Raw genomic sequence first — 27,006 nt, 5'->3', positions numbered from 1 at the left:
GGCTGTATAGCTGTGGGATGCGAGTCACACACACAGACAATAGTCTGGGGACCATTTAGCGTCTCCTCTCCATTCCTCACACATCACGCAGAGGCAGCTTTTACTCAGCCACCATCCCATGTCCTCCCTTTGCCCGGTGCAGAAAAGATGAAAACATCCGCCTTCGTTTGGCAGCACAGTATCAAACATTTTTTGCTCGTAGAGAAGTTTCCCTCTGACAGGTATAATAAAAAATAAATAAATAAATAAATAAAGAATAAAAAAAATTGGGCAAACACAGCATCAGTTCACAGTTTGAATAATTAGTTGACAGACAAATTGGCTCAAAAATAATCTGATGAAAAACAATAGAGGAACAGAAAATACATACTTGAAGCTTTATATAAAGTTTTTTACTTTTATATTTTTTATTTTTGAAAAATCTGACTCGGACTAGAAAGGGGTAAATCTGGATGCTGATATAATAGAGAGAGACAGAGACAGGGGAGGGGTGAGGAGGAGAGATCTAACAGGTGTAGACCAGGACTGCTGCTGGACCAAACGCCTCGAACAGCGATACAGTGGACGGACGCAGCGTGGACTGGAGCGTCAGGCGGCCGTGCGCTCCACACTTGGAAACGCGTCGCAAAGTGTTCCCACGGGCATTTTGTCTGCTGAACTGCCTCAGAAGTCACCGGGTCTTTGGACTTTCTAATTTGTTTGCGAAGGAAAAAAAAAAAAAAAAAAGAAAGGAAAAATTGCGCACTGATTTGGAAACTGGCGTCACTTACCGGGAAACTCCTGCGCACTTTTACTCCTCAGCCTTTCATTTTGGCGCTCCAGGAGTCGTTTGGCGAGACAGGTGAGAAAAACTAATTCGATATTTGCCTTAAAGTTTAATTAGTTGAAGTATATTGTTTCTTTCGCAGATGTAACTGTAGCAGCATGCCGATTGAAAATCAGACACTTTAATAAGTTTAAGCTATAAAAATAACAATAGACACGTTTAAGTGCTCAATACATATTTTCGAGTAACAATTGATTTATAGAATTTATATCACCTGTGAATTTGTCTGAAAACAATCAAATCAATAAGTGTTTTATTTCTTTTATATATATGTATATATATATAATTCTTTTCAGATCCAGACATAGACAGAAGAAGAATCTACTTCACCACAATCTGTTGAATCAAGAAAACCAAATGAAATAATTTCAGAGAGAAAACAGTGAGCTGTCCACAGATGATCGTGCCTGGAGAAATATCTGGTGACCTTTTTCCATCTCAGCTATGGCATTAAGTAAGACATCTACATGAAGCGCTGTGGTGTCTTTTAAGAGAAACCTCAAAGGACATCTGTGTTTGGAGAAAAAAAACTGGTCAGTTGTTCTTCATCTGACACAACCAATCATTTTGTTGCTTCCCTTTTGTTGAGTGGACTTTCGGGGACAAACTGTTGCTACTGTGAATCTCCTCGAACAATCCCGTGTTTTGTAAAAGTGTGGGACAACAAGACAAATTGTGAGATTTACTAGTGCGTCGTCGTAAACCTTAAGAACCTTTTGGGATTAATTTGCTAGAAAGGTCTTGATGTGAGACTACTGGACATTTTTATTTTTAACTCTAATTGGATCTTCCCAGATGTATTTTTTATTCTTCCTGGCCGTGTGCCATTATAGGTTTTCTCTAATACTTGGCCAACCAATGCTCTAATAACCCCGACCTTTATCCCCCCCCTAACATCTTTTCACACCTTTTCATTCCAAACTGGTTTCTGGAGAGATTTCATCCTGGCCGGCACTGTTCCAGCCAAGGGGGAGGAGGACTTCCTCACACTGGCCGCTTCTCGGCTCAGCCGCAGGAAACGCGTGATCGTAGCCGCTGTTGGCGTGGCCATGGTTCTGATACTGTTGGTGGCCATTCCTCTGCTCGTTCACACGACCAAAGGTGGCAGTGCTGGGGCCACCGGGAGCCGATATGAAATGCTTGGGAGCTGCAGGATGGTGTGTGATCCATACGCTACCTCTCAGCCTGGTCAGGAGCTCATAGCTGTGTCTCCACCCCCACAGGAATACTCTGGAAAGAAGATTAGGTCTGGACTTCGAGGGCCTCCTGGGAATCCGGGTCCTCCCGGGGAGCGCGGACCCCCGGGGGAGCCGGGGAAACCGGGGCCGCAGGGACCCCCCGGTCCTGGTCCTGGGGGGTATTCTCCCTCAATCTACACCCCTAAAATCGCCTTTTACGCAGGGCTACGCAAGCAGCACGAGGGCAGTGAAATACTAAAGTTTGATGATGTGGTGACCAATGTGGGCAACTACTATGAGCCCAGCACCGGCAAGTTCACCTGCCCTCTGCCTGGCATCTATTTTTTCACCTACCATGTACTAATGAGAGGTGGTGATGGGACTAGCATGTGGGCAGACCTGAAGAAGAATGGACTGGTTAGTAAAAGTGTGTGTGTGCGTGCGTGTGTATGCGTGAGCTTGTGTGTGTTAAGCCAGAGGCTTAGTCTGTATGTAAATGCCACACAGGAACACACCGCAGATATCTTTTTTTTCACTGTTGATATCCCGTCTCATATTCACCTCTGCAACATTGGGCTTTTCAGATTCAGAGCACATTCCACTTAGCAAGTGGCAACATGACAAGCAAAGAATGAAACGGCAACCCTTCTCCTCATTAAGGGGGAGGACATGCTATACGGCCTTAAAATCTCAGCCTGCACATATTTGCATTCCCACATGTGCCTTGGCTAAATGACAAGTGGCAGAATGCAGGCAAAAAATAACAGTCTAATTAGTGAGAATCCCACACAGAAGCTTGATTATCACCTAAACACAAGTGCAAAAGAGCACAGGAGATATGTCTGTCAGAATGTGGACAGTCGAGTTTGCACCTCGGCTGGGGAAATAATGAATTTAATATCGACAGTCCACTCATCCACTGCCTCGTTCCCCAGACACTAATTAAATACAGAGGTGGTGCTGGGAAGGAGAGGAGTGGAGATCACAGGGATTTCATCGGAGAAGTCCAGATTCAAGAAACATTCTTCCTGATCATGTTGCTTTGTACATTCATTCATCCATCAAGGACTCTAAATGTAAATCATTTCTGCTCAGACCTTACTTTGCAGACACGAGTTGCAATGGGCATCACCAACTAAAATGTGCAAGAGCAACCCTCGGTTCTTGATTGTGGAAGTTTATTTGACCACAGACACGAAGGTGCATTTAAGGGCTTCCCATCTAATACTCCGCATTGTCATTCAAGTCATTTTAGTCTGCTAAATAATTCATTCATCTTGGATTAGACACCCCCCTCCTTCAAACGGCAGCTGTACCTTCCTTTCCTAACCTCATCCCGTCTTGTTCATTGATCCTCCATTAATTATCTTTTGCTCAGCTCAATTATTTAACCTTACCCAGGTCCTAGTGACAACAGTCGGGTGGCTTCTTTAAACACTTCTGCTAAATAGAGTACACTCTTAACGGGGACAGACCCAAGCAGAACTGCAGCTGGATGAAAATGGAGTGCAGATGAAATTCTGCAGAATGCATGACCATGTTTAAAGCCCACAGGCAGTCGGGGTGCGATGCCTGAGGCCAGTCGGTGGCTTGGGCTTAGTAAATTGGGGGGGGGGCGTGTTTGACAGGTTACATTCCTGACCACGGAATCAAAGAGACTTGTTTTAACCATTGCCGTAGGTGCTCCAGCTTTATTGGATATTGTCTCTTGCTGTGCCTTTCAAAGGATCACCCACGGCACAATTTGGCTATTTGCATTTTCTACCTGTGTTGTTAAATATTTGCACGTTTAACAGGTTGGGTCATTTTTATTCAGTGCTCCATTGAGTTCCCAAGTTTATCCTGAATATATACTCTGCCACAATGAGGACGACGTGGGCCGGTGACCATGGGCGGGGCGGAGGACGATAGATGACTTAATGGAGGTCTGGAGACAGTGGGCTGGTAGACGAGGCATTTGGGAGGCGTGTGTTGAAGGCCAGGATGAGATCAGGCAGGATGACCGATGAACACCCACTCAACACGTAGCGGCTTGACAAGTGATCAAGGTTGACCAAAGAAAAAAAATAAATAAAGAGGCGAGGGGAGAAGAAAGTTATTTTCTAAAGTCTCTACATGTGTGAGAGGAGTAGCTCAGTGTTTCTTAGTCTCTTCTGAAAATTAATTTAAATCACATTCAAATCAAACCAAAATTATTTGCCTGAATCCTGAGACAGAAAAACATAACAGTTTTTGTCTGACATCAGATATTAGTGTAAAAATTATTCACTTGATGAATAACAGAAAATTCAAATAGATAAAAAGCTAAAACTGATAAGAAAAAGTATTCACATATTTCATCATCTTAAGAGCTTAACACTGTTAGATGTGTAGCAGCCTGGCGGATCTGGTGGATCCGTTGGAATAAACCAGTTCAGGTTAGACTGGTCGATATGTCGTGATTCTTGATGCTTGTCATAATTTGATGTGATCTTAATGCTAAGGAAGCAATGAAAATACAAATGTATGTCTTCTCACCTATGCAGCATAGATTTCATAATTCTTACATTCTGTTTAAGCAAATCTTTATTCATTATGAAATAATCTAGCTGAAGTCTGACAAGTCAAAATATGACTACAGTATGTCAAACGTATCCCAGAATAATAAAAAGAAAAACAAATACACTTTAAGTCCAGCACTAAACTCCTACATTAGCATAACCACACACACTTGATAGACTGGAGTATTTTTTATTCATTTGAACTCTGGATAATCAAATCAGCTTTAGGAAACCGATTTTTTGCATAACAGACATAATAAAGGTTTTCTATGTACGTTGTGGTGCCCCACACCGTGTGGCGCCCTGTGCAGAGAGCCACATGACATACATAAAACACTGCCACTACCTGTGCCAACCCCCTGTTGACCACATCACATGCTCATGACATTTAAGTTGTGGTTTTGCACTTGTACTGTTAGGAACCGTTGCGCTTGCTTCTTCCTTTTGGTTCCCTATAGATCCAGTATCAAGTTGCCCCCCCACCATGTAAGACCAACCTGCTCGATGTAACCTCCACAAATCACTGCATCACAGCATTGCTTCAGGGCCAGGGGATTTCTGATCGAAGGGGGAAATCTTCAACCGCTTCCATGTTTGTAATTGACCTGTGAGCGTCTGATTGACAGAAACATCCTGTTCTCGTCGGGCGCATTAACAACCCTGTATGTCCTCTGCTCAGCTGTAGACAAAGAGGCCAAAGATGATAGATGGGTGTGTTTCATTAGGACACCTAATGGCTCAATATGGATTTCATCTTTCTCCAAATGAATAGCCCTAAATATTTCTCATTGCCTCAACTGATGATATAAATGTGTTTAATTACTCTGCTCCTAATATCCTGTCTTGATGTATGGCTTGTAAATGACTAAATATTCCAGGTTAGTACCAGATGTTATTAGGACAGTGTGTGATCGCGTTGGCATGCTTCTCGAGGCACGAGGAGACGATAATACGTCATGTGTACCTTCTCAACCGCACATCCCACACGCTTCTCATTAGCCGAGCTGCTAATCCGGTTATTTATAATAATAAAACTCACCTCTGAATGTCTATGTTAAACACTCTCAAGGCAAGATGCTATGTAGACAAATAGACACTGGCTCTGCTCTCATTTAATCTCGCCCATGTTTTTTTCAGCTGTCACAGGTCTCTTTTAATAGCCCCGGTAAAGGTCAAGTTATTTCACACGGTAATGTTAAAATGTCATCACTTGCTGTAATGACCGGTACCTGGATTAACTTTTCCCCCCAGTAAGGAGACATAGTTAGGCTGCAGGTGGAATATAATTAGACTCAAAACAGACAGAGTGTGAGATGCAGAGAAGAAATGTGACAAGACAAACGCCGTCTTTTTAGTTCACATGCAGGTGCAGCTTAATAAAGTAAAAATATTTTAGAAATTAATTTCAAAAAGTAAACTATAAGTAAATTCGTTACATACAGAGTGATGTATTTCAGTGGTCTGTTTTAGTTACTTTTATGATTGTGGCTTCTGACCAGTTAAAACTAACAACTACATCATCTGTCATTGCACTATCAGTGTTTGCAATGTCACAATCTCAAAAGACTGCTTGGATGTCATTGTCCAAGGGATTATGAACATATATTTTTAATTACAGATATGTGGCCCCTTGGGTGGATTTTAAGTGTCTATACGCACAACTAATAAAGTTGTTTTCTGCTGAGGTTCGGATGATGGGAGAGAGAGAGAGAGAGAGCAGAGGGAGGACAAACTAGGGTGAAGGCGAGCAATACGGATTAATAAGATATTAATATCAACAATATTGCAATGTCGGATTTAAACATAGAAAAGCCTGACAAGAAAGGGCTGTGTCCGAACATGTTGATGGAAAAATTAAGTGGAAGGACAAACTGTGGTAGGAAACAGCACACAAGTAAGAGGGATAACTTTTGCTTTGAGATGATGGTGAATTAAATCTCATTTGAGAGTCAGAAAGAGATTTATGAGGCATGAATTGTTTTTGAGTGAAGCTTTAAGAGCCACAACACACACAGACACATCAAAGACATCAAACTGGTTTATTCCTTAAACTAAAGTTTTCCTGAAAAGCCAGAAGGATCTTATGAAGGGTGAAAGGCAAGGAGAAAAAACATTGCAGTTATTTGAAAATTATGGCTCAGATTATGGAGGAAGACTGGAGAGGGTCAGAAACCAAGTTGCTTGAAGTCCAGTGTTGTAAGAATAACAGTCAAGGAAGGCTTGAGGTGCTACATCACCAGCTGCTGTTCTCTGACTGTGTATTATAAGTCGGTGAAGATGTCCACCAGGCAAATTATTACAGCACTTTATTCTCCTTTAAAGATGCTGATTTCATTTTCCAGCAGGACTTACTACCTGCTCACACTGTCAAAAGTACAAGTTCCTGTCTCAGTGACTATGTTATCAGTGTGCTTAATTGGCCAGGGAACTTCACTGAGCTAAACTCCGCTGAGAATCTATGAACTATCATCAGAAAGAAGATGAAGGGCATCAGATGCAGCCATGTAGATAAGCTGAAGGTTTCTATGAAAGCATCCAGGGCTTCAGAAGCAACTCAGCAGAGCCAGTGAGCCTGGTCACCTCTGTACCACCATACACTGATACAATAATTGATACAAAAGGATCCCTGCCCAAGTTTTAGGCACATATTATGGAAAGTGCAGGGACATACCTAACAGTATAGGCCAAAATTTCTGTATTAAGATCCATTTTATTGCTCTTATGGTACAAATTGCTCTGAGAAGCTGAAAGTTGGGTTTCCATCAGGTAGAAGGCTTAGTCATCAAAACTGACAAAGCTAAACATCTGACTCAGAATAATACAACTTTTTTTTTCTTCATGAAATGGGTGAAATTAATTTACTTTATAAAGATATTTGAATTTATTGAAATTCACAAGTATTATGAAAAGTAAGGGAGATTTGTTCTTATAAGATAATAGTGAGATAAAAGCCGCAGCCCAATATGTTACCGAATGGCAGGTAATAGCAGTCCCAGGCACGGTTCAGTGCCTAAATCGCTTGTCACCTTGTAATCCCAGGGCTCCCAGTGGAGAGGCAAAGCCTATTTAATAAATATTCTATTTCCACAACCTCACCGCAGCCTCTTCCCAAACCTCCTGCTATGTGCTCGGGTCCCTTAGGTAAGTTTAACGGCTACTTTTCTATTGTCTCCACTTTAAGAGGTCAGTATATCACTGCGAATGAACCCTGTCAGTTTTATTACCAGTGGAGCCCAGCACCATGGATAACAACAAGACTTCATACACCCCCGCATCTCCCTGGTCTCACAAAAACAGCCTCGCTTGATCAGTCTGTTACTCCAGGCCCCCCTTTATCAACTTTCTGGCCCGTATTTCTTCCCTCCGCCTTCCTCCACCACTTCACTTTTGTCTATTATCCCTGCCTGTGTTTTGCGCAGTGACTCTGCTTGTGGAGGAAACAACACGGCAGCTGCTCCTCTCTCCTCCACCCGCTCTTGCTTTTCTCCTGCCTTTCGTCTGTGGCCGTCTCCTTCCAGGCGTGTTTACCGGAGGCCCGGTAATGAAAGGGCTAGGAGGAGACAAAGACAGCCACAGGCAAGCCCCGGGGGCCCCTGCCTCATGGCTCACAGCCCTTCCAGCTCCAGGATCAGCGCCGTGTGTTGCCTGGTTCACATGGATCAGTCTGTCTTCCAGCCGTATCCGTCTCCTCTGTCGGCTTCCCGTCCTAATCCCAGCACATCTCCCACACGACTCTCTGTCTGGCAGCTGCATTAATTGACGGTCAGCGTTGGTCCTTCGACACACACGAACAGTCAGCTGCAACACCAACTCGTCTAATATCGATCGTTGTAATAATAATAATAATAATAAAAAAAGCAACTTTTAGATCATTAAAATCCAAAAGCCCAAGTGGGGCCGAAGCTCTTCGCACATCTACTTTGAGTTGGGCCAAAAATAATGAGCATGGTGACGCGTGCTGTCGATAAAAAGTCACAACAAGCGGATCGCTGTCAGAAGCAGCCAGAGATGCAAATGTGATATTGGCTGTCACTACGTGTGTCAAGCAGAACAACTTAACCTTTACAGATGAATATGTATCTGCGTTGTTGTTGTTTGGGGGATGGTCTCATGGAAACACAAATCTCGCAGCAGTAACAAACGTCCACCTATTCCCTGATGGCACTTTCTATAAAAACCATAAGTCACGGTTGTCCGAATCGCAGGCCATGCAACAGCGCATGCGGCTGATGCAGATGGACAGTTTGACATTTTTTAAGGTGAAGATTTTCATAAAACTGTAAAGTGACAAATGCAAATAACTGTGCTCTTTGCTTTGTATTTGATTTTAAGGTTTAAATATCATGACAACATCCAGCAGCTTTTATTCAAAAGCAAACTTGGGCACACCCATTCATTAGTCTTGACTGAATACAGAAAACCTTTTCAAAGAAAGAGTGACTCATAACCTCATGTTGTAGTTCACAATTGACAAAAAATTATTTCTACACCAAGAAAATAATAATAAAAAAAGACAAAGAAATGTAGGACATTGCATTCTTCCACTTTAATAAGGTAAAATGTGCAAGAGCCTTCTTAGTTTTAACCCAAAAGTGATTTTCACATCTGTTTGCTACAAAAACTGTGTTTTTCATGAACATTGTCGAGGAAGTGGCGCAAAATGAACTCTACGCTGCTGAGTGTTACTTTTCAGTGATGTAGTTCCTCTGACTGGAAACCCTAGAAATATTTTGTTCTCAAGACGTGTTTCACACGGGAATTTCATTGGTGATGCGCAGCATGCGGCCTCTACTTCCTGCATCGATAATCATCATTTTTTACATAAATAATTGCCCGATCCAAACATACCTCTCGCACAAACAAGCGCGACAGTGAAGATGTTTCATGATGATAGATGTCAGGCCACCAGTTATCCTCAGCCTCCAGGACTAACTCAACTTGATTTATACACAATGAAGACACCAAGAGAGTTATGTGTGGCAGGAACCATTTAACTGCCCACTGGGCAATGTGTGATGTAGACAATGTTGCTTTCCGCCCATGGCAACATTTCCTTGGGAGCACCGTAAGGCAGAAGCAAAGCTAGAAAAAAAGTGCACTTTTATTGACTTTTGCATGTAGCAACACTAACACTGGCCCTTGGTAGGCTCATGTTCATAGGTGGTAAATAATTTTGAAGTTGGTATCTGAGTCATAGGCTATGATTTAGTGTTGAATTAAAGGGATACTTTATTGTTTTTTTGGGGGTTTTTTTGTTCTGAAAGAGTCTGGGCCATCTCTAGCTTACAAAGGGACATGCTTGGACTGTTCATACTTCAGCTAGATATTCTATCAGAGATTCCTAATATGTACTTTGATTGACTATAGTGCTTCTGATAAGTATCTTGCATAATAAAAAAAGTTGTTTTACGGCGTTATGTTCTGTCCGTCAGTAGTGGAAGGAGTTTCTTGCCCTGGGCAATATTGAAGAACTACCACTGACTGCCAGAATGTGTGACGGCCGAGTGTCCCTAAACGTCAGCACCGACCTTCACACTCCAGCAGACAGGATGAAGCTCAGATGAAAAGTGGTGAAACCAGCTCAGTTACCTGACAGCGTTCAGGACTAAATCATGATCCATTCATTTTATAATTTGGGCTCTTCAATTTGATGCCTAATTGATATCAAAGATAAATAATAATAAAAAAAAAAAAGAACAGCAAGCTTTAGTTTTACGTTACACACCAAACAACATCAGTTCTGAAAAAAAAAAAATTAAAAATGATCTATTCTGCTTTCGTGGAGAGAAGCATAAACTTGGGAAGCCAGGTGTTTATTTAACGAGTTACTTCTGGGATTCCATTTTTTAAAAATGATTTAAAATGGAGGAGAACCAGTCAACATCACGCCGTACGTTGGACGAAGCATCCACAGCCCATATCTCATTTTATATTTCATAATGATCCCAGATTATGTTCAGCCAATAAAGCACAACTTTAGGATTGATAAATGGTGAGCAGCTCGTCCAGACAGGGACAAAAATGAATTGCTGCAGTGGGGAAGGAGCACATTTATTTTTTTAGTTACAGTAATTCAGGCGTTGCTGCTCTGTGACTGACTATTTTCAAATTGATATGTACTCGTTGGAGAGTCCCTGTGACGGGGCTGACATGGCGGTAGTTGAATGGCAGATCATACTCTGTGGCTGTCATGGAGATGTGCGTAGCTCGTCTGGCGGCTGACATAGATTGAGTGCTCCCTGTCCAGAATGGACAAAAAGCCAGACACAAGGCCACTGATGGCTGACATATGTCTGATGATTGGAGTTGCAACAACAAAGTTATTGATATTTCCTGATTTTTAGGAGGGTGACTGTATGTCTTGTAAATTTCAAGGATTAAATCTAATCAAACCGAATGAAATACGTTACTGTCAAAGCAAATATTTTAAACTGAAATGACATTGTTTCTCCGGGGTTACGACACTCCTAACACTTCCTTCGGGTAAAATGTGCCCTGTGTATTTTTAAATTCATGCTTTAGCTTTTTTTTTTTAAAGAGTTAATCAGCATATGTGGCACAAAACAAGGGTTCATTTTTCAAACTCTCACTTATTAAATGGAAAAGTCAAGAGAACAGCCATTCAAGACACGAGTCCTCTCTCCGTATTTACATCAGAACCTCGAAGCACAGTGAAGTAAAACACAATTTGAAGATTAAATTCTACTCATGCATCAGTGTTGGTCAGACATATTTTACTGAAGCCCAGTCAAGTTGCATGTGTGAATTTCAGCAAAAAATAAAAAATAAAATAAAAATTACCACAATTCACAAGCAAGAGTCGAAAGATCCACTTTAAAAGTGTTTGGTCACTTGAGGAAAAAAATAAAAAAATAAGGGAAAGCAGAAAGACTAAAGCATCACACATAGCACACAAGACAGTGTTATAAAACCAGAAATATAAAAAATTGTGCTAAATTTACATTAACGAAATGCAGTTCTTTTTTTATTTTACCTCTGCTTCCACCCTGTTAAATTGACCTGCTTAAGTCCAGATTTGACAGTCTCTCCACACCCGAGAGAAGGTTCAGCACTGTTCCATGTTTTCTTAATTTGTGGATATTTGACCCAGCTGTGCTGTGCTGGAATCTCACATTAGAAATGCGTTGGTAACCAGACTATCAATGGCTTTTTTCTGCCCTTCAGTTCCTGTGTCTGTGTTGCATTTGAGATATTCTAGCATATTTTAAGTTGTCAGACAGCTTCAGGCTCGCAGCCCTGAGTTTGGCTTTTGAAACTGAACTCAGATTTTGAGAATCATTTGGTTAATCAGAGTTAATTTATGAATTAACAAGGTTAGTGCTTACTACTAACCTTGGTATCTTTTTTTCCCTTAGTACAGACAAAAGTCATTTGGAAACTGCAATTTTGCTTAAATCATACTATTTAAGTAAAACTATGATAAATGTTTGTTTTGTTAGTTCTCCATAAGTCAAGCAACGGCCTATTATTTACATAAACATTTAAAAATATGACACCTAACAACAGCACAGCATGTCTGACTTGATTTTTTTTTTTTTTTTAGAAAATATGCATAAAATAACATATTCAAAACGTGTTTGTTGTTAAACGGAAACTTACTTTAAGCTCTCGCGTCTCTGAGTAAACCCAATTAAATGTGCTAACAAACAAGTAAAGATCCACTGCTGCTTGGTCAATAAGATCCAACCTGCGGAGCATGCAAATGTGAAACTGTCCACCCCATTCAATATCGCGCCCATCGAGCCGGTCCAGCATCATAAGCAACAGGTCAATAGTTGATGTGGATAGCGATGCTGTTTATTGGCTTAGGCTGTTTCCCAACAGACAACCTGTTGTCCCCCTGCAAGCAACCTTGTCTCAGAACCCAATCACATGTCCATCCACAGGTCTTATCCCATCCAGATGAAATCAATACGCAATTGAGGATCTGTGCTCATCTGTCAGGTCACAGGTCACAGTCCCATCAAGCCGCATCGCTGTCGTTAGTGAAAGCGATGTCGGACTCGTCAGGCTCTCGTTTGAAGGTTGCAGTAAGAAAATATTACTTCCAGGCCGGTTTAAAGGCAGCCTGGAAGCTCTAGAACAGCTACAAGTGTTCGCTTTGCTCTAACTGCCTGTGTGTGCATGTCCCCCGCCAGGTAAGAGCAAGCGCCATCGCTCAAGACGCTGACCAGAATTACGACTACGCCTCGAACAGCGTGATCCTGCATCTGGACGTCGGGGATGAGATTTGCGTGCAGCTGGACGGAGGGAAGGTTCACGGAGGAAACCAGAACAAGTACAGCACTTTCTCTGGCTTCCTTATCTACCCAGACTGAAGCTAAATTTACATCCAGAGGAAGAAAAAAACAAAAAAACCCAAAAAACAAACAAAACAAAAAAAAAAACAGAACCGTAGAAGAGGTTGACATGGACATGTACAGTATGGATGCAAATAAATGCACATACAACAATATCCACACACATGCATGTAAGCCAGCACACGTGCACACACCTACATAGACGTGTTGTGAGATTACAATGGATTGCAACGCGGCAAATCTGACAGAGTGACAATTAAATCCAGTGGTGAGATACTGAGCCAACGATCATCAGCAACAGCGTTTATTTATTGGAACCCTTTTTGTGCAAATATAGACATCAGGATATACAGGACAGCTTAAAATAACTATTTAACAACGAGGCTCAGAAATATCTAAAGTATTGTAATATAATCTATTATTAACGTACATGGTGAGAACGATGACACAATAAACACCATAAGTTGGATAGTTGAAATGCAATAATGGTGTTGATAAAATGACATTTTGAGGTGAATGCATATTTAGCCATCTCTGATTTCAAGAATTTCTGATTTCATGGTTCGGCATCTGCTTCGGAGCAAAGCATACCCAGAAGGACTCACACTTCTGTTGTAATAAATTAGATCGCTTTGAGATTGGATCTGAGATGAGACAAAACTGACAGAAAAATGTTGTCATAATCATACATGTAGCAACAAACAGCGCCCCTCCCTTCACATTTGCCTCCACTGCTGGTAAAGATGTACAAAACGCTTGAAAGTCAATTCATTTTTACTGCAGAAGCAATACATTCATACATTAAAAAAATGATTCAATTTATTTAGCGCGGGGAAAAAATGCTTCCTCATTTGATAATCACTGGAGCCACAATTTCTATAAATTAAATGTTTATGAAGTATTTATTTAATGTGTATTTTACATTTCAATTTCTCAAACCGCAAAGGATCTTCTATTAGTAATCCATAAACAGTCTTGTTTGCCCAAGTATATCAACATAACAGTTTGCATACCTTTTTTCTTCTTACATTTTTTCTCCAAACAGGAAAGAAAAGAAAACGTCTTCATAAGTCATAAAATTCAAGAAATGGCTTCTACTCAGTTGCCAAACATAATTAAAGCTTTAAAACAACTGAGACTGGAACAAAGAAGGCTGTGTGAAATTATGCTTCTGCAATAAAGTAAAATAAAATAACCTTTTATGTCATTTAAATCATGCATTTGCATACAGCAGTGTGTCGAAAGACACATAGCTCTAATTTTCCTAGTGTCTAAATCAGACTAAGCCATTTATGTTTTAGCTCAGTTAGGATTACCACAGAAATGTCTATTTAATGAATGTCATAATGATTAGAGAAATGATTTTCAGAGGCTTCATTATCACTTCCTTCTAATTCGGAAGTTTATAGTAAAATTACTATGCATTTAAACATTTTCAGAAAGCTGAAAAGGTTACTGCTCTGAGAGCATCAACAAGGCTAATTGGAAACCTCTAGATGAAATGCGAGCAAACCTGTGGATATGTTTTTGAAACACTACCTCCGTGACATAAAGGGAAAAAAAAAAAAATCAAAAACATATCCCGCAAGATATTCGGAAAATATCTACGTACCTCCACACGAGTTATGAGCATGTATAAACAGTGTGCAAATATCGAGTCAAGATACAGTTCAAAAAGGAGACGGATCATGTGTAAAATGAGCCTGTTGCTCTGAAAAGCCCTTCAGAAAAGAAGAAGTCATAAATCCAAAATCAATGTAAACAGTTTGATTTCTATTTGTCTACATGTTGGGTCAAAGAGGTCAATATTTTTAGACCTATGTCCTGCGGTCTGATGAAATAAAAACAAACATTGCTGTATGCTTTTGGCCATGCTTTGGACAAAAAAAAAAAAAAAAAGAGAGAGAGAGAGAACATCCTATGGGGGTTTTAGCATCACATTGTGTTTTACGACAGGAGGAACTTGTGAGAGACATTATAAAATAGAAACAATTTTAGGTTAAAAAAAAAAAATTGAAACAATGTCTCCAGACATTTAAGTCTGAATCCAAACAGGTATCTTGAAATGTACTATAATCCTGTGCAAATCACCAGAGTAATTATGAAGTGGCATTTATCTGAGGCACACAGATTTGTGTACGAAGCTGACAAGGTGTTAGAGGGCCTTCAAACCAGATTCAGTTCTGTCAGGATGAAAGTGCCAAACTTCTGAATTTCAAGAAAGTGAAAAAAAACAAAAAAAAACTTAACTGTACTTGGGTTCTTATCAAGTCAGTATAAATGTGTTAATCCTACCTGAGCCAAAACATGATTTATTATTAATATTTTTTGCTATAGCTACATCTTTGTCAGGAGTGTCAAAAGCTTTAGAGTGGCACTAAAAAGGAAAACCCCAAGAACATATCATGTATTGTGTAAATATCTTTTTTTTCTTTCTTTTTTTGTTTTGTTTGCTGAGTACATTTTGTGAGTGAGAGTATTTGTATGAGTGAATAAAAGTCACATGTTCGGTGTTTTAAATAGTGTATCAGGCATTACAGATATTTGCAATGACTGTTTTACTTTCATTACATGTAAACACACCAACTTCGGGATGGGCAGTCTGGATTTAGAAGGTTGAGTGACCAATTACTATTAAAACACCCGTACCAACTCTACCTGTCTGTTTCTGCGTGTTATTTTTCAACCTGGCAAAGATCAGCGTAGAACACCGACATGCACATTCAGCATGTCCTCACGCTCAGTTTTATTCGAGGCGACCGTCGATCGGGACAGTTGTGTGAACCCAGGGCAAAGATCGAAGCTGACCACAAGCCTCTGCCTGCTGCAAAATGGATTTTCAATATGTCTCAGGACACAATCTGACCCAAACATCAGCACAGCTTCATAGGCCTCAGCTTATCATGCACCCCGGATCAACAAAGTCCAGACCATTGATACTTTTTAAAGGTAACACTATACAGAGATCAATTTTACAAACAAATTGGTTCAGTGTTCGATAAGCCCGGAAATTTATTGGAATTACTGTAAAAAGAGAAAGAAAGAAAGAAAAACACAGGAGGAATAAGACCATGGAGTGGGTTCAATATTTGTACAAATATTTTGTCAGGTTTGTTCATTGACAATTTTGTATTTAATTTATAAACGTTGTATGTTTGTCTCACTCTCTTTTGTACACAAGCACCAAATCTCTTCTTCAGCATATTCACTGTATGATTAAGCCCTGCATACGTTGAAAAAAAATCATAAATAAGTAATGCAGGAAAAAATAACAATGTATTTGTAACTATTTCGGTGACATTTTTAACTGCCTCAAAAAATAAGAAGTCTCTGAAATATTCAAGTTGACATTATTTTCTATTTGGTTGTTAACCTGCCAGCTAAAACCACAAGCTTTTTTTTTTTTAAATTATTTTTATATTAACTAATTTATTGTAGCCAAGAGTAAGTTTTTGATTGGCTAGTTTGGTTATTATTGTAATAAAAGAAAAACGATACAAAACAAGTTAAAAGAAAATATTACATTTCTAAAGACATATTTAGTTAAATTAGTTCACAATCTTAACTAATAGGGAAAAGAAACATCAGATAATTAATTATGAGTAATACATCATTCAGTAGTCTTGCACTGATTCTGTGTATTGCTGAAATAAATTCCTTTATATTTTTTAAAAAAAGTTTAAACAACGTCATGAAATTTAAATCACACCTGTCATCAAATAACTGTCAAATCCCACAATGCCTCACAGATTTATCTGTATGTTTATAGAGAAATGAACCCACATCATCCTCTTAAAATCAGGCAGAATGCTCAAATATCCTCTCCATCATAAAGGAATTTTATTAAAAAAAAAAAAAAAAAATTTAATTAGAGTAGAGTTGGTGTCATTCCTGAAGTGAAGGATTTGGAGAATCCGTTGCTTCCGAGCAGGGAAAAAAAAAAAGAAAACGAAGAAGGATGAAGGCACACCAAGCCTGGGCCCAGCCACGGCTTTCTCTCCTGGCAGATTCCAGTTGAAAGTTAATTGGACGGGGAGAGGTCTGAGACGGGCTGCGCCGAGGCCCATTAGTGATTCCCCTGTCGAATGCAGAGCCACGAGGATCACAGACTCACAAATAGGAGGATTAAAATAATCAATAGCCTTGACTTCTATCGACCACACACACACACACACAGTAATTAGTAGAGAACCTATTCAGTGGTGGACTATGACACCCTCCCGAACCTGAAGCACCCCACAACCTCACACACAATCTCCACTGTTTGACGGCGGTGGTGCCTAATGAGGGGAAATAGTTGTGACTGCTTGAGAAGAAAATGCAGGAAAAGGTCATGAAACCACTGAACAGCCTTTTACCGCTCATGTTAACGCCTTTGTATCTAAGAAAATTATGAAAAAAAAAAATAAAAAATCCTGCAACGCTTATGTTGAAGCATTTATTGCAAACAATAGACTAGAAATGGCTACACAAAGTCTTATATTTAGCTTAACACAGATCTGATCACAACTGTATATAAACAGTGAAGTATGTTATGGTTCTTGCTTTAACACAGACTAGATCAAAGTAGCAACACTGCCCTCTTGTGTGACATGAGAAAACTGCAAAAAAATATATTTTACACACAACTGCTTCACATACTAAATTCACCTTGCTAGGACTGACATAGATCCCCTTTAACCTGCAGAATTACATGAGCTCTCACACATAATAAGTGAGAATTCATACAATATGTGAAAAATATTCAGAGCTTTTTCCTACATATGTTACACATCTGTTAAATTGAAGTATCGCCCAGTTGGCCACAGTGTATTTAGCTATATTCAGCCAAAAATACAAAAATAAATAAAATCCACTTGGACACAAAAGCATTTCAGGAAAACACATTTATTTAAATGCAGCAACAAATTTTGGGCCAAATTTATAACATGGGGAATGCTTTGTAATGTTTCAAACTACAGTTTTAGATCATTTTTATGAATCTATCTGGGACATTACAGCCAAAGCAAGTCATAGAAATATGTATATGTGATATATATTATTGTCTTGCCCAATTTTAGTTACATCGTTACAGCTTATGGTGCATTTCGAAATGTTACAAACTATGCAAGCACAAATAATCGTCAATGAATTCAAGGTTTATACATGTGAATAGATCTAAAAATGGTGCTTCATGGGTCTTTTCTAGGGAATGTAAAGGCACTTCTTAAATTAAAACTGTAAAATAAACTCATGTAAAAGTTTGGGGTGAGCTGGCAAAGCTAAATGGAAATATATAGGAATGTGATTCTGCAGAAATAAAAAAACAAACAAACAAACAAAAAAAAAACAACAACTGTGATGCTCTTTATCCGTTCATTACCATCCGGACGAGTTCTGAAACAGAGAGAGAGAGGGAGAAAAAAAACAGAGAGTTAGTTTTCTCACTAAAAACTGGAGATCTGTTCCAATTACAGCATGCAGGACCAAGAGCTGCTCCTCTTGAAGATGCTGCATTTGGAGGCAGATCTCCCATAGTCACCTCATCTAGAGCCAGGAAAAGGGGGTCAATTGAAGATGACAGACAGGGAAAAAGGTGAGGTAATTATTTCTATCTCCTATTCAGCCAAAGCTATTGGTCCTCTAAGATCCACAGAAAGTTGGTTAGAGAAGCCGTCCTCGCTGTTTGCCTTCCTCTAGCTGAGAAGCAGAGAAAAAGGAGGAGAAGATCAGGGGAGCTACAGTCCAGTCAGAGCAGCCAGCTACAAATTCAGTTTCCATCAGTAAATAAGAGAGAACAGTCAGCATAAGAGCAACTCCATTACACTCTCTGGTTAGTAAAAAAATATAAAAGGGACTGGTCCACTCTCCTGAATCTGGTGGCTATGATATACATAATGTAATGTAAATGTAAGAGGACAGCAGCTAGATAGATCTAACACCTATAAAACCAATAAAAAGGGAAAAAAACACCAAGTTTAAAAAGCCCCATTAACATGCAAATGAAATTAGCAGCGCTGTCTAATAATCACCACAGTCAAAAGTGACCACCAGGCTTTCCCTGAATGAGACCAGTCTCTTCCCATTCTGTCCACCATATCTCCATACAACCTGTGGAGGAGCCATAGACACATGCAGAGGAGCATGCTGCAGCCAGGGGCCAAGGCAGAAGGCTGCAGGAGCAAAACAGAGCAGCAGGAGGCTATATGCATTAAAGCCTCACGTCTGCAGGGGGAGAGAGACCACCAGGCTTTCCCGCACAGCCTACTAGTGATGTCTACTTTTCAACAAGCAATCGTTTGTTAGCCAATATGAACTATGCGATGAGAAAAACACACTAGCGTCTAGGAACTAAGTAGCAGGAAAGCCTGGAGGTGTCATCCCCCGGGTTTGGACAATGCCCGTACCGGCCCTCAGCCTGACATGATGTGACGAACAAATGCTGTGGAGGAAGAACATTTAACAGATTGTCAGCAATTAACTTCTGATCACAGCTTCTTAAAGAGTTTGATTAAAACAGATAAAGACACAACCAAATGATACGAACCATCCAGAGATGGCATGTTAAATATCGCTGGTCGTTTACTACAACAAAAACATTTGCATTTCTTGTGATCCACTTTTAAATTGTTTTTTGTTCAGAAAGACTTGAGGCAAATTCAAACTTCACTGAATGGGAGCACATTCAGACAGTGCTCCCAACTCTGTGGTCATTTATATAGTGCTTGAATAGAAATAAGGCTCTATCTATCTCTAACTACAGATTATCAAATAAACAATCTTGACTAATTTCAAACAACATTAATCACAAAAGTCAATAAAATAAACTGTAGATTGTAGTCCAAGAAACGTGCAATTTGCTGATGCAAAATAACTTTTTGGCTTTGATGCCTTTAATGAACAAAGGAAAAAAAATCCTGATTTCTAATGTGATGTGCTGATCAAACGGCATTTGGTTTTTATCACTTCAATCATGTTAGAACTCAGGGTTTTTCTCTGTGGATCAGAGGAAATGCAGACTTTAATGCTAAACGTGTTTGCACTTAATTAACCTAGCATTAAAAGCTGAAACCTACTAGCAAACAGTGCTTTGCATTAAGAACATTTAAATATTACAAAAAGCTGGATTAAATGAAGTGGCTTTACTTCAGACTTATTGGAAGCAGAAGTTACTTTTAACACAAGTCTGTTTTCTTCTCACCTTCATAATTGATGCATCCATTTGCATCTTCATGTCCAGCCAGCAGTGTCTCCACTTCCTCTTCTGACATTTTCTCACCTGATGAACCAAAACGATGCACATTTTAATGTGACAAATAATAATAATAATTTATGTTTTATTGTCATCGTCTTTCGGTTTGCAAACTGATGTGTGACTAGAGATGAAAACGTGACGTACCTAACGTGGTGAGCACATGACGTAGTTCTGCTCCCATTACTGTGCCATTGCCCTCCTTGTCAAAAACACGGAGTCCTTCCACAAAATCCTCCATGGAGCCCTGATCTTTGTTTTTGGCGATGGCCTGGAACATGGGCAGGAACTGCTCAAAGTCGAGCATCTTGGTGTTCATCTCTGCAAAATGAGGAAAAAGCCTAGAAATTAGACAAATCAGGCTGAAGGGATTAAAAGCCTTACATTACAGGAAATTGATTTTTTTCCTCAGCCAAGACTGTTGAATATGAAGGTTGAATATGAGTAATATTTGGAGCGATCTGAACGTGTGGGTGATCTTTTCCTGTTAAATGGATCAGCTGAGAAGTTAATGTTAACATAACAACAGGTGCTTATAAAGTCAAAGGTATTATACGGCCACAGACGCTGCGATATACCTTTGGTATCATGTTGCCATTTTCTCTCTCAGTGAGGACAAGATACATCAGTCATCTCAAAACTGAACATTCTGCACAACAAAACTTTAACGCTAACATGAGCTTTTAATAACTCTTCTCCTTGCGCCACTGACAGAGCTGACAACACCCACAAAACCGGGGTTTATATCCCTTTAAGCCTCCAAGTTTGTGACTTTTCTCTCACCCTCAGACTTGGGGTTGCCCAGCACTTTAAGCACCTCAGCGTTGACAGGGTTCTGTCCCAGGGCCCGCATCACGTCGCCACACTGGCTGTAGCTGATCTTCCCATCTCCTGTCCTGTCGAACAGCAGGAACGCCTCCTTAAACTCTGCGGCACACACAGACATGAAGCCAGTTAGCCAAAGAGCTGAATATTAAAATATAGCTGATGCATATAGAGAGAAGTGATGCACAGACAGGATGTGGACAACAAAGATTACAACACAGGCTGAAAATAAGAAGGCGCCCAAGCAGACTTGGAAAAATGTCAGATTATCACAAATAAGAACAATTCCATCTTAAGGGGATTTTACCTGGAGACTACAGATTCTGGAGAAAAAAAAAACCGTGTGATTAAAATTTGTAACTATGGTTACATGTATTATTACAACGGATGAAAGCAACATCCTGTTCTCTGAGCTCAGCTTGGTGACGAGGCAAACTGCCTCGTTGGTTCCTCAATTCACCAAAATATTTACGTTAGTAATCTGGTCACAAGCACTCAATATTTCAACTTCATTAACAGGAAGCTGCCCAATATGTATTTTTTACATTAATACACCACATGCTCTGTGAGTGTCCCCTGTTTTTTGAATATGCATGTGTCCATAGAACAAATTTACCAAACATGCATGTCAAAAATCACCAGGTTTTTCCAAACAGTCGGCCGATGCTTTGCCTTACAGAAGTATTCAAACTTCCTTAAATTTTTACTGTTTTGCTATATTAGAGCGACACACTTCAACACAAAGCAGTACACGGTTATGAAGTAGGAAGAAAAGGAAATGGGGTTTTAAAATGTTTGTAGAAAGAGTATGATCTGCATTTGCACTCAGCCCCTGTTTTAAAGAGAACTAAGTTTTGTTGCAGTTGCATGTATTTTTTTAAAAGACTCTTCTTTGCCAGCTTTCTAATAAGTAAATTACTAAGCAAATTATATGTACAGACATAATTGTAAGACCATTTATTCTGATAATAGCTCAGTCTTCATAAGACTGGATTCAGTGCATCAGAACAGCCATTTTCAAGTCTTTCACAGATTCTCGTTTGGATTCAAGTCTAGACTTTGACTGGACCGTTTTAAAAACAAATACGCTTTGGTCAAAAGGGTCAGCAATTTATTCAATTTAAAGAGCCACTTTTGTCACTGGAACAACAAAATTAAATTTCTCCAAGGCTCCAAAGGAAAATTGATTTTATAAATCGGTGTTAAATATATATATATATTTATTTATTTTTTGAAAGCTAGAGAAATTACACTAAAACTTATTAAAAATAATCATCTAGCATTTACAAAGGAAAAATAAAACACATTTTCTTTTTGGAATGATACCAGCTGATTGAGATGAAGATATTCAGCCCACTTAAAAATGTATAACATAGTTGGAGGTTAAAACATTGTTTTTAAAAGTCTTTACCATTGGTGTCGTTCTGCAGTTGACATTCTATGCAGCTTTTGCATAAAAACAGAGAACCACCGCTCCAAACACATTTCCTTACTTCTTTTATCATTTAAAAAAACAAAAATTGTCAGAGCCACACCACCACAAAATACTTAATGAAATCTCCAAAAAATACATGTTTTCGGAAAGTTACATATTAATAAACTGAATCCATTTAATTTAGGTTTAATAAGAGTTTGGTTGTCTTTATCAACTGTAAATGAGAGCACTGTCCTACTCTATCATCTGCAGTTTCAGTAAAGATAAAATGATAACATAGGCCGCTCAGACTCAGACATCAGGGAGACACAGGGTCAGATTACACAATATCCGTGCAGAAGGGTGTTCCTACTGTTCTGAAGAAAAGTATTCACCAAAAAAGCTCTGGGACTGTTATGGAGTTTTTTTCTCCTGTTCTGAGGAATGTCTCTCTTCCCCTCTGGCCTGTTAGCACAATTCCCAGCACCATATTTGGTGCGAGAGGAGTGGAGAAAAGTAGGTGGAGAGTGAGAGCAGCTATGGCCTATTATGTCAAGGGAAGATTAAACAAACTAGTGCTGGGACAAGACCTATCCACCGCTTTTCTCCCACACCAAACATGGACACACACTGGAGATGAGCAACTCGGATCATTTCAGACAAAACGAGGTTAATGGCAGCCTGAAGAAACAAAACCAATGGGAGGAGAAGCGAGTTTAAGATGTCTGGGCTTTGCAAACAAAACATCTGAATACAAAAACAGTACAACACACGTCAAGCCTGGTAAGGATTATAATGATGTTCATTATTACGAAGCTGGACAACAATGCAAAACACGTTCGGCTCCAAAGACCGACATGCAGATCACACCCTAAACACTCTGAACAGCCTTTGCGTTGTGAGCAAGGCGGAGGTTCTTCCCTCACTTACCATGAATCTGGTCCAGGTTAAATTCAATCTGGAAAGGACAAGCAGTTGCAAGTGGGGGGGAAAAAAGTGATGAAATAGTTCGCAAACAGAGGAAGAAAACCCTAAACCCAGGATTACTGCAACAAGCGGGTATAGAGCAGATCGACAATAGTGATAAAGAGCTAAGGGTCAGGAATGAAGGAGCGCCAAACAAGCAGGAGGAAAATGGAGATGTTCCCACAGATAGACTCTCACATGCGTAAATAAAAGAAACACTTACCGAGGATTTGATCTTCCGAGAAGTCAGACTGTTCAGGAAGAAATTAGGCGAGAGGAAATGGTTTTAAGGCGTTCTGGCTACTGAACATATTTAACAGGTATTGCGATAGACTCAAAAGGTAAACCCTCCAACTTGCATAGCATTCAGAAAATGTATCACACACGCAGGCAGTTAAGTAATAAAATGAGGTAATCGTATAACTGATCATTTGAAGCTAAAGCTAGCTCAAGAAAAAGTTGTACTTCCGCTTGGGACGGGCTAACCCGTTCACATCTTTAAACTCATGTTAACCGCGCTGCGAAACTAACCTCTCCTTTATTAAACGCTTTCATTTAGATGCCCGACTCTATTACAGCCAATAAGTCCAGTGAAATGGACAAAAACCCACCATTTCTTTGCTGGCTGAGGTGTGTCCAAGGCGACGGAAACCCAAAGAATGTGACGGCTCGATTACAAGCGCAGAGAAAGAAAAGCCTTCACTGCGTCACGACGCAGAGTACGGACGAGGTGACGTCACCGCACAACTGCAGCACTCCTTATATAGAAATAAAAAGTTGGACACAAACCACAAAGGACCGATACTGAATCTCAAATATATTTCCATTTTGAGCTCCCATAAAATATAGATTTACATTTTCTGCTAAGATATGTTATGCTAAATGTATTTTTACATAATGAAACATTCGCTGGACCGCTTCTCATATTTAAACTTAGTCTGGGAATTTATATCACTGTTCGATAATAAATAAAGAAGCAAATGTAAAAACTATTTCAAAAACATTTTTTTCTGAAAACATTTTTCAATGTGTCACTGACTTTTAAAAAAATAATTATTTATTTTCTGTAGGCTCTTATTACTTGTTTTTTGGAAAACGATATTGGGAATCATGGCAATTGCTTATTGCTGTCATGATGTTGTTTGTCCCGATTCTTTTATATTTTTTTTATTCAGCGCTGATGAAAATCTTAATACAGTGCTAAAAACTTTCAACTGGAGTTGCAGTTGAATCGTAACTGAGCTGTAAGTTGAGCTTGAAAATGCAAGAAGATAAAACAAGTGGATAAATGTTTGAAAACTAAACTGAATATAAGCATACAGTGTTAATCAGATAATCAGAAATTTAAGAATATTTGCCAAACAAACTTCAAAACAGAACTAGAAATCTTAAGAAAGGGATGAAGGGAAATTTGTTTAGACATGACATCAGCGTTTTCAGTGGACTGGTAAGAATATTATACCATGTGGTGGAGTGCAACAATGACCTAGAATTGATGGCCATCTTTGAAAACCTTGCTGGCTGTACATCTATGAAACATTTTCTATGAAATTTAGATCAGGAAAACAAGCTGCATGGTTCAAAATAGAGATTTAGAGCAAACTCAGAACAACAACATCCTGTTAATTTCCACTTGGTTTATGATAGACATGTCTCTCTGCTGCACGGTGCTGGCTGAATGGAAGACACCCCACTTCCAACTCAAGCACATTACCAATTTCTGGAGCAGTCTCTGCGCATGGCCTATACGCTACACACAATCAAGGGTTATCTTTGAATTCTAAACGCACAAACCATCCAAAAACATAGCAATAAAGAAAAGCTGACTTGAAAAACACAACACATCTTTTCAGGGCAGTTTAAGTTCATTATTGTTGTTCTTCTTATTATTGAAGTTTTGGAATTTTGTTTTTTCTCTAGTGGGGAGTTTGACCACAACTAAGAACCAGAGTGACTTTGATTTGGCTATTAGCTTTGAGAATATGTGGACATGCATAAATAATGTACCTGAGGTCAGTGAGGTCATAGACTGAGGATGCATGTCTTAAGAGCCTGTCAATGCAGTCCACTTTCCAGTCATCTGTGACCCCACTGTGGACATGCATGGCTTACGTACTGTCACATGCTAAATGAGGCATTCACTTCACAAAGCCATGCAATGCAACGTAACACACAAAGTTCCTGAGGGGGGCAGCAAAGCTATACTGTTAGGCAAACTCAGACACATTATCAAAACCCAATGTGAGGCATTATTAGTTTGTGATATGCATTTATGCTGACATTTTATATAGAAATGTTGATTTAAACTTGATTACCAAGTGATTTTATTTGTTGTGGGTGCTTTTCTTTGTGTTTTGTGAGGTAAGACTCTACCTTACCTCACAAGATGTTTATTTTCATTGAGGCTAAACAGCGTAAAGTTGGCTTCATCTAACTATTAATTCTTTCTTCAAAAGACATTTGGCTTGACCACATGGGCAACTGTAAATATCAATTGGGCTTTGATTCAGGTGGTGATTCTTTCTTGGTCTACAACTTCTTAGTCCATGTTGATGTTACAATATCAACATGTAACATGTTGATGTATTGTATTCGCAGCACTTTGCTTTTTCCACTTGTTGCTATGTCACAGCTTTATTCCAAATTGTATTAAATTAATGTCTTCCTTCAAAATTCTACACATTTTTTTGCTGCGTGTTTTGCAAATTTAAAAGCCAAGAAAACGCATTCACGTAACTATAGCCTTTTCTTAATACATTGTTTATCTACCTTAAAAATGATGATGCAAGCTTAGCATCTTATCTTTAGACAGTTTGACCCATTCTTCTTTGCAGTACTTGTCAAGCTCCATCAGTTTGGATGGAGTTGTCTGTACTGTCATTTTTCAGATCTCTCCAGAGATGTTAAAATGGATTCAAGTCTGGATTCTGGGTTGGCCACTCCAGGATAAATCTTTACTGCAAACATATTTTGTACAAGGAATAATATCAGTTCCTTTTTTACAGAACTAACTCTGGGTGTCCTTCACTATTTTAATTGTTAAATTACCTTAAAAGTGTATTATTTTTTACATTTTCTGCTAGTCTGTTGCTTAGTGCCATTAGAAAGTAGGCCACTGAATCTCTTTAAAAAGAAAATAGCTCACACTGTAGCAGGGAACTTGCTCTCCTTCCCCAAGGAGGCAAACTGACTGACAGCCAACACTCAGTGCCCCATTTTGTTTCACAACTTAGATTATCTATAAATCAAAATTAAATGTGGTCAAAATAGAGTACATCCGCTCTAATAGAGAGCGATCTAGCAAATGATTGCATTCGTGTTAATTTAAAATTATTTGGTGTAATTGCAGGTTATTCTTCTTTACTACCGCAAAACAAAAAATATTAGCTGACAGAGTATATATGCCATGATCGAAATGAGGTCTGAGAAGATGGGAGCAAATTCTCACACTTAATAAATGCCCCACACAGGCTTTGTACCCTAAACATTCAGGAATCACTCACCTCCATAGTGCTGGGGTCGAATGGTGAATCAGAAGGACGCAGCATCCTTGGCTTCTGCTCTGAAATCGGTTTTGGAGCTGCAGGTGTTGCTGGCAAACAGGGGAAAGGCGGACCAAGTCGTGCTTCGGCCACTGGTGAAGGAGACTTCTTAATGGAAGGTTCTCTTTTAGGAGCCATTCCCGACATCTAAGACAACCTGAAC

The 27,006-nt window shown here is 39.5% G+C and overlaps 2 protein-coding genes across 6 annotated transcripts; one reads left to right on the top strand and one right to left on the bottom strand.

Moving 5' to 3' along the window:
- Positions 1-257: 257 nt before the first annotated feature.
- c1ql4a (complement component 1, q subcomponent-like 4) lies at positions 258-18,171 on the top strand. Its single transcript, XM_007556621.2, has 3 exons — positions 258-841; positions 1,123-2,421; positions 12,704-18,171. Exons 2-3 carry the CDS (start codon positions 1,876-1,878, stop codon positions 12,881-12,883), a joined length of 726 nt encoding a protein of 241 aa, XP_007556683.1. The 5' UTR covers positions 258-841; positions 1,123-1,875; the 3' UTR covers positions 12,884-18,171.
- On the bottom strand, positions 17,741-27,006 carry zgc:153867 (myosin light polypeptide 6). 5 transcript variants are annotated; one of them, XM_016673679.1, is made up of 7 exons: positions 26,805-27,006; positions 23,266-23,293; positions 20,880-21,023; positions 20,244-20,417; positions 20,046-20,123; positions 19,252-19,286; positions 17,741-18,241 (listed from the first exon to the last, which is right to left on the bottom strand). In XM_016673679.1, the coding sequence occupies exons 1-6, from the start codon at positions 26,988-26,990 to the stop codon at positions 19,258-19,260; spliced, it is 639 nt and encodes a 212-aa protein (XP_016529165.1). In that variant the 5' UTR covers positions 26,991-27,006; the 3' UTR covers positions 17,741-18,241; positions 19,252-19,257. The 5 variants fall into 5 exon arrangements, with proteins under 5 accessions (XP_016529165.1, XP_007556681.1, XP_016529166.1 ...); XM_007556619.2 differs by lacking the exons at positions 23,266-23,293; positions 26,805-27,006 and adding exons at positions 23,525-23,552; positions 23,913-24,018; XM_016673680.1 differs by lacking the exon at positions 19,252-19,286 and having other exon boundaries at positions 26,805-27,000.

This window comes from Poecilia formosa, unplaced genomic scaffold (genome assembly GCF_000485575.1).
Source record: "Poecilia formosa unplaced genomic scaffold, Poecilia_formosa-5.1.2 Scaffold80, whole genome shotgun sequence".
In the NCBI taxonomy this organism is placed as follows: domain Eukaryota; kingdom Metazoa; phylum Chordata; class Actinopteri; order Cyprinodontiformes; family Poeciliidae; genus Poecilia; species Poecilia formosa.
The sequence above is the reverse complement of the archived record's forward strand: the minus strand, read 5'-3'. Positions and strand labels throughout refer to the sequence as shown.

Coding starts and splice junctions, on each gene's coding strand:
- c1ql4a (XM_007556621.2), top strand. CDS start 1,876: ATGGTTCTGATACTGTTGGTGGCCATTCCTCTGCTCGTTCACACGACC. Junction 2,422..12,703: donor ACCTGAAGAAGAATGGACTG/GTTAGTAAAAGT, acceptor GTCCCCCGCCAG/GTAAGAGCAAGCGCCATCGC.
- zgc:153867 (XM_016673679.1), bottom strand. CDS start 26,990: ATGTCGGGAATGGCTCCTAAAAGAGAACCTTCCATTAAGAAGTCTCCT. Junction 20,418..20,879: donor GGGCAACCCCAAGTCTGAGG/GTGAGAGAAAAG, acceptor CTCATTTTGCAG/AGATGAACACCAAGATGCTC. Junction 20,124..20,243: donor TCATGTGCTCACCACGTTAG/GTACGTCACGTT, acceptor TTGGTTCATCAG/GTGAGAAAATGTCAGAAGAG.